The sequence below is a fragment of the Branchiostoma belcheri genome, unplaced genomic scaffold (genome assembly GCF_001625305.1).
Source record: "Branchiostoma belcheri isolate BF01 breed outbred unplaced genomic scaffold, Haploidv18h27 scaffold119, whole genome shotgun sequence".
In the NCBI taxonomy this organism is placed as follows: Eukaryota; Metazoa; Chordata; class Leptocardii; order Amphioxiformes; family Branchiostomatidae; genus Branchiostoma; species Branchiostoma belcheri.
This window is the reverse complement of record NW_017802591.1, coordinates 725,889-733,947: the sequence shown is the minus strand read 5'-3', so window position 1 is coordinate 733,947 and position 8,059 is coordinate 725,889. Positions and strand designations below refer to the sequence as shown.

The following is an 8,059-nucleotide window of genomic DNA, read 5'->3' as shown; positions in this document are numbered from 1 at the left end:
ACAACCATGCCAACCCCACCCACCCATACACCCCCCACACACACACACACAGGCACACTTGATTAACGGAGGTGTAAAATACTAGTACTTAAATCGTGTTTTATCCTGTGTTGTAGCAACTGGAACTGCAACGAGCCAAACAACATGAACAATGAGGACTGTGCCGAAATGTTTTGTGGGGGTTGGAATGACCAGGGCTGCACAGATATGAATGGATACATCTGTGAGAGACGGACTGGTGAGCAATTTACAAATAAACAACTTTCTCCTATTATGAAGCAAGTTTAAACTGTAATATCCAACACAATAAATTGGACTCACCCAAATTCTCGACTGTACAACTCCAGTCTTTGTCAAGAAATGAGCAATCCACCGCTTCCGTGACGTCACGCAGATAACACACGTGACTCCGTGAGCAGTGAATAGTAGGTTGCAGAAAGTCTGTGGCGCCCCCCGTCTCTGCAACCTATGATCCACTGCTCACGGAGTCACGTGTGTTATCTGCGTGACGTCACGGAAGCGGTGGATTGCTCATTCCTTGACAAAGACTGGAGTTGTACAGTCGAAAATTTGGATATGTCCAATTTATTGTGTTGGATATTACAGTTTAAACTTGCTTCATAATGATTTCTACCAACACAAATGAACTTTCAAAATAACCTTCTCCTATATGCGCTTTTAGTTTGATTATCATTTCCTCATTATTTGTCAACACAAAGGGCAACAACGCCACATAAATCAATATTTTTCTTACGCCACGTGTACACACAAAGCAACAAAGTCACATGACCCAACACAGTAGGTGACGTTCTCTAAAATATGTCCGACCTACCACAAACACGTCATGTTTAATTCGTGTCAAGTGCGAGGTAAACTATTTTATGCAAATGAGTTTTAGTACCACACTTTTTGGGCTGTAATTAAAACTAGGCCTACCTTCTGTGCAAGCTAGACACCAAGGGAACAAGAGGATTGAAACAAAAACAGACCAGCTTTCTCAAAGGCAAATGCTGTATTCAAACTGATATTTAATAAGGAAAACTGATATTAAGCAAGTTTGAAAGATAAGTTTGGGGAAACGGCCAGGTTCTTAGCCAGATAGACCGTGGGCTTGGGCGCGTTATATAGTGTTGCCCACCAACTGGGGGACTGTCTGACTCTCGTGGCGTCAGCCAAGTGGGTCAGGCAGTCCCCTTTTTGGCGGGTAACACTATATCTCAGTAAACTCGCCTGGTCCATTTTCTATCTATTACATACTGCTCATGCTACCCGTGTATTTTGCCTTGATTCAATCCTAATATATAAATCTATATTCCAACAGACTAAAAAGACCTGGATTTTCAGAGATACCAGAAGAGGATAGTGGAAGAACCAAGCGTGTGCCTGTGAACACCTCTTAATTTGGCAATGATTTCCAAGAGTAAACTTCAAATCGCTTGAAGAGCGACCCTAAACTTTAAGTGCCTGGGGATCTAGATCCTCAGATCACATACAGACTTGTGCATTCATCAACCCTATTTAGACCGTGCTTTTTTGGTTATGCTGGGTCGGAGGGGGTGGGGCTTTGGGGCCCGCCCCCTGTAACTCAACAAGCACTTTTCGTAGGACCAACTACTTTTCAGAGGATGTTGTAGTAAAAGCAAATCGTAATCATCTTTTATGTGATTTTATAACGTTATTTATGTGACTTAAAACTCAGAGGACTACACTTAAGGCCAGAATTTGTGTATAATTACACTGAAAATAAACTGGTTCCAAAGGCGGCATCATTCGTAGATTTCTGGTTTTTCAAGAGATCAAAGGATCAACAATTTTTCAAAGTCATGCTACAGTTTGTGAGCAACATTCATGCAAGTATGTAAAGCTCGGAGTTGTAATGAATAAAAGCAGCTTTGTAGTGCTCTGAATTAGAAACAAGTAAATGTTGGATGTCGGATAACTCTTCTGGCCAATTCTGATCGGTTTCTATAATTTATTCAGGTTGCAAATAAGTCTGCAAAGATTATTTCAACACTTATTTCAACAGATTATTTCATTTCGTTAGTGCAGGTATGCATATGTGGTAGTGGTATGCCTGAAGCCTTGGTCACAACCCACCGTTCTTGATTTTTTGTTCGTACGTTTTTGTGGGAGACGTCTGCTACGTTTTCTCTGAAAACGTGGGAAGGACTGGCATGATCAGTACGTCAACGCACGTCAGTCGCACGGTTACGCAAGGTGTGACGCCTGGCTGTGAGCGAGTGCTGTCAGCAAGTGCTGAGTTGTACTTGCTTACAACGTACGATCTCTGAGCGATTGCCACTTAACCGTATGCAGGCCGTACTTACCCGTACGCGTGCTGCTTACGCGGGGTACGCCTGTCGCCCGTACTGGCTCGGTACGGGGGGGGGGGGGGTTAATTCGCAGACCGCACGCAGAGAAAGTTTTACATGCACTTAAAGTGCTACGGCGTGTCTGTGTGCTCCCAAATCCGTAGGATTCCGTGCGGAGGTGATACTCACCACTTACGGATCCCCAAAATTTGCCAACGTTTTTGCACGTAAACAGCACACGGCGGGTTGTGACCGAGGCTTTAAGCGAGGTTCACAACCCGCCGTAGGTTCAACTGCATGCAGTGGGCGAAGCGCGTTCTGTACGTACCAGTACGTACCGTACGTAAGCAGCACGAGTACGTACGGCCCGCATACGGCAGCGTGGTAATCTCACAGAGGTCATACGTTGTAAGCACGTACCACTTGCGCAACAAACGATGCACGCAACCGCTTACGGCCACGCGTGCTGCGTATAGACCACAAACGTACATCTTGCGCAACTGTGTGAGTGCTCTTGCCAGTCCATATCCTCACGTTTTCATAAAACAACATGGCGGACGCGGCCTCCCAAAAACGTAAGGACAAAATACACGTACGGCGGGTTGTGACCCTCGCTTTATGGGAGCATACATGAGGACGATAAGATTGCTGTTCCACAACATTTGATCTCAGGCTATGTTGAGTTGATTATATGGATGACATCCTATGGGAACCAAACAAGGATGCGAGCGTGCGAATAACAAAGTTTGACAGAAAAAGTCGCCATCATTTTGAAATCAATGTGGTCATGAAGGTTGAACAAATTGCTAAACACACGGGTATGGTATAGCGAATATAGCGACTATTAATATTCATTCCTTTACATTTTCTTTTTTGCAATTGGTTTTGGCGTTGTATGACATTACTATCGTTTTCCCAATATTTTTGTCGCAATTTACGGCATATATTTGCTCATTTTGCAGTCGCTTTGTACAATTTACAGTGTTACCGAAACAATTTTTGGGGGTAAAAAGGGCGAGAATTCAACCGCGCGCGGATGTCATCCTTATTATCAAATCAACATTGCCTAAATCAACACTAAGTATAATGTAGGTAGCACGTCGGCAGAACATAATGCGCCCGAACCCCGTTTTTCACGGCTTTCGCTGGATTTTTAGTCAACGTTGCATCGAATTTTGCCTGTTTTCCGACATAACACTTGGAAACTACAGACGGAGTGTTAAAGTTATATACGTGAGTATATATATGCGACCTCATATGAGACGTTCTGCCGAAGTGGCATGCACAATACATGACGGGTTTCGCGCAGGTGCAGTACGTTCTGCCGAAGTGCTAATGTAGGTATATATAGATTCCTTTGTGAGTCACTCCTCAATAAAACTTTGTCATCAGTAAAACCCGGTCACATTCGACTTCTGATAGAACTACGATAGCAGAACGCGTCAACCGCAAAAAAAAACCCAGGTAGAATCAGCAATTATCAAGTGATTTGTGATGCATTGGCATAATGTTATGCTCTACCATAGGCAGACATCAACTAAAAGAAAATAGTTTTAGGGACTGGGCAGGTCTAATTTCATTTTATGTTGACATATTGCAAATATTACCACGTGTACAGTGGGTGGGCTGTGTTCTAATAGGTACAGCTATGAGCAACTATCAACTATGGACAAATAACGTACACAAAACTTCACTGGCAAATTTTTGTAACTACCTAGCCAAAAATAAAGGAACAACAAAGATCGCAATGAGTGCGAAAGGAAAATGACGACAGAAATACTTTTAGCTGAATCTAACCTGGGATAAACTCGTTTGAAATCTGAGAAACCAATCATGCAATTGAGAAACCAATCATGCAATTGAGAAACCAAACATGCGATAAGATCATTGCACATTTATCGTATACAATAGTTTTGTCGCTTTTCTTGGCGGAGGGACTCTAGCGAGGCCGTGACTAAACGGACAAGAATATTGCGTGGAATTTGCTATCGTAAACCTATCGTAAAAGACCGTGACCAAATTCCTCATGGTTTAAGAATAAAACGTATGGTTTATGATTATCCATACGAGGGTGGATCAAAAAGTTCTCGGCCTCACCTAGAAAATAAAGGTCGAACTCCTATTCTTTAGTATAACTGTATACTATGATGTCTTACATCACTGCACACAAAAATTCAAATTTCTATATTCATTAATTAGCACGCGACGCCCCGTGAAAATGGGACGGGTGAGGGCAAAATCACAAAATGGCCGCAACAGAAGCGTGTGTTGTGATCATGTATATCGATAAAAAGGGATGTCTCGTAAGGAAATCCATGAACACATAGTCAGGACACTTGGTGATGACTCTCCTTCTTATTTAACTATAAAGAAGTGGGTTGCTAGCTACAAGCGCTGCAAGGTGAGCACCAAAGATGAACATATGTCAGGATGCCACAAATCAGCACCACGGACAATCCAGTTGAGGCCATCCATCACATGGTAGTAAATGACAGATGTGAGACTGTCCAACATGTAGCAGAGTCTTTAGCCTGTGTTAACGTTGTGGCTCTGTTCACAATGTTTTGTCAGACATCCTGGGGATGAGCAACCTGTCTGTAAGGTGGGTGCCTAGAATGTTTTCTTAACATCAGAAGTTAAACAAGCTGGACATTTCAAGGAACGAATTCAGTCCAATCAATGCAATTACCTCAAAACATTTGTCACCCAAGATGAGACATGGTTTCACCACTTTCACCCCAAATCAAAACAACAGAGCAAGCAATGAATTAAGAATTTTTCCTTCCCCCAAAGAAGTTTTATCGAGTTTCATCCGTTGACAGTGGTTTTGGCTCTGTTTTCTGGGACAGCAAGGGAGTAATCATGATTGACTACCTGTGAATAGGTTAAAGCATCAATGGGGAGTACTATTTAACAGAATAGCAACAGTTGAGGACAACGATCAAAGAGATAAGGAGAGAAAAGCACCGAGCTGGCGTAATGACAATGCACCTGTCCACACAGCACAGGGGTCAGTGACAGCAGCAAACGAATTTGGGTTTGCAGTCTAACCCCACCCTTCCAATTCACCTGACCTAGCACCCTCGGAATTCCTAAACTGAAGTTCCACTTACGTGGTCAACGTTTTTATGGTAATGATGACGTCATCAGTGCGGGTGAGCCCTATCTGGGGGCTCCAGATTCAACCTTATTCCACAAGGGGAAGACAAACCTGGAACATCACTGGACCAAGTACATTGCAGTTAGAGGGGACTATGTTGAAACATAGTGTAAGAAAATGTTTTCTGCCACGACGTTTTCTAGGTGAGGCCGAGAACTTTTTGATCCACCCTCGTATGTTAGGTACTTACAAATATAACATATATAATTTTCTACATTTTTTCTACAGTGCGTATGCCTTTCATCCGAACGCAGGTCAGGACAACCTTAGTTCTTCTTAGTACTTTAAATTTCATACTAAAATGATTTTGCGTTGACGGTTTTAAATTTTGCTATATTTAAATGCATGGAACCTATCTGTTCATTAAACTGAAGTCAAAATGGTATTGAAAAATTTTCCCGTTAAATGGTTCATTGTTGTACCCGAAGGTCAACATAGCTATTGTTATTGTGATATCCTAGTACATGTAGTCCAAATAATAGTATTATTGCGAAAAACTCAAGGATGTCCTGACCTGTATTTCACAAGTCCAGCTTGTGCACCGCTCCCTTGGCCCCCGACTACAGTACCGCATTTTAAAAAATAATATCATATGGGTATATATGTATATATGTATGGAGGAACGATGTACAGTTTTACTGTTATCAAAAAAGTGTTTGCAGTGAATGAGACTATAACCATTGCGAAATTAGAAAAAAAGGTGCAAATTGTATGGTAAAAACTGTAAGCGGGATTGACCTTTGTATGTCAACCAGGTAATCAATTTAAGTTAAAGGCTTACTTAGGCCACACCGACTTAATTTTATGGATGGCATCCGCGCGCGCATTGATTTTCGCCTGCCCCTCAAAAAAAAAAAAATCACGTCCACCGAGGGTCTGGCCTGGATCTAGGCTGGTAGTTAGCGACAATACGGAGCCGAGCACCCAGGCTACCGAAGGTCCACGACTTAAAAAACTCATAAGAGCACAGTACCGATTCATAAATGCCGCAAAAAGCCAGCATGTGCCGGCTTGTCGTATACGTCGCTACGTACTGTCGCAAATTCACAATTCCAGCTATGTATTCCTGTGGTTTAGTAGCATTTTTATTTTTGGCCGGATTTTTTTAATTCGCCCGCGCGCACTAGTTTGGGGGTCTTCAGAGGATGTCATCCATAAAATCAAATCGGTGTGGCCTTACCGTTGTAAAAGAAAGGTAAGAAGACAATGAAAGAAGAAAAAAAATGAGGTTAGGCCTTACTGGACCTATACAAATTATAAGCCATGAGAATTACTTGACTTGCTTTTATGGATGACATAATCCATGTACTCTAAACGTGATGGGAGCCCGAAAAAATGATGGTAACTTTGTAAATTACATGTGATTAAAGAAAGTGCAACTTTACCATAATTGAATGAAGTCAAACAAAAGTTGTCTTTTTGCTATTTTTTGCAATTAAAACAAATTCATAATGTCACAAAGTAAACAAGCTCTTTTTGGGTGCAGATTGACTTGTTCTACTAGATGTTAACCAAAGCATTGTATGGTAAAACGTCCATTTTGATATTTCTAATTTTATTTTCATCCAATGGGTAATTCTATATCATATTCTGGGGTGATGATATGTATCATATCAAGATAACCGTTGAGATTTTGATACGCTAGGGGATGTCATCCATGAAATCAAGTAACTGTTAAGTATAATCAAGTAATTAAAGGTTGTCTTTTTGGTAAATCTTTTGGGCCTTTTTTTCACTTAACACGGTTGTACTCTTCAGAAGTGACGGTCCTCGTTGCCCTAGGTATTTAGACGATGGCGTTCTCTGTAAAGAATTTAAAAAATTATTTGGTAAAATTTATGATGTGCTTAAAAGGATGGTGGTAAACAAAAAACAAACAATTTTGCCCTCAATGATCTGATTTATTGAATCCGTACTGTAACAACAATTTTGATTTAAAAATCAAACCATATTAAAGAAGTACCCATTTCACAGATGAAACGGTTTCGCTTCTTCTTGCAGTTGACCACAGCCCATTCCTTACGAACACGATGTATGATGACGCAGTCCCGGCGCTTGTGGTGCTTCGGTCGTTTGTGCCAGTTGGTGTAGTCACCGTCGCTCAACGCGGTACCGTCACTCCACATGAATGACTTCTCAGTGTGGCGGTCTTTCAAACCGATCCAGACATTCCTGTGTCAGAGAAATGGCACTGGTGTATTGAACACGGTCAAAAAATTTCATGGTTCAAACCTGCTTTAGAACTATGACCTCAAAGTCAAGGCATGTTCCGTTCGGGTCACCCACGACCATTCACAGTAAACCCACGCGTATCCAGACCCTGTTTTATTTTTTAATGCTGAGTACTTCCTATCAGAAAAACAATCCGCAACATTATCCGTTTACTGGACAGTACATATGTTCCACCGCTTGGTGATCGGAGTGGTATTTAGGCATGCGGACAAATGACGGATCATTTCCTTTTTTTTTAAAGATGTTTGTATTAGATCAAAGGGTGATGAAGCTGGTGTGTTACGCCGAAGGGCGGTCATACCAGCTATACAGTTTTATATCATACCCGGGCCGCGATAACGTTCGATAACGGTTC

General features: G+C 41.8%; 1 protein-coding gene across 1 annotated transcript in view; it reads right to left on the bottom strand.

The window, feature by feature from the left end:
• Positions 1-7,061: 7,061 nt before the first annotated feature.
• The window catches only part of LOC109462568 (sushi domain-containing protein 2-like), an 11,346-nt gene continuing 10,348 nt past the window's right edge, over positions 7,062-8,059 (bottom strand). The window contains exons 18-19 of the mRNA XM_019759122.1: positions 7,436-7,644; positions 7,062-7,275 (exon numbers count right to left, since the gene is read on the bottom strand). Coding sequence (XP_019614681.1) covers positions 7,259-7,275; positions 7,436-7,644 — 226 coding nt within the window. The 3' untranslated portion in view covers positions 7,062-7,258. The remainder of the gene's footprint in view (positions 7,276-7,435; positions 7,645-8,059) is intronic.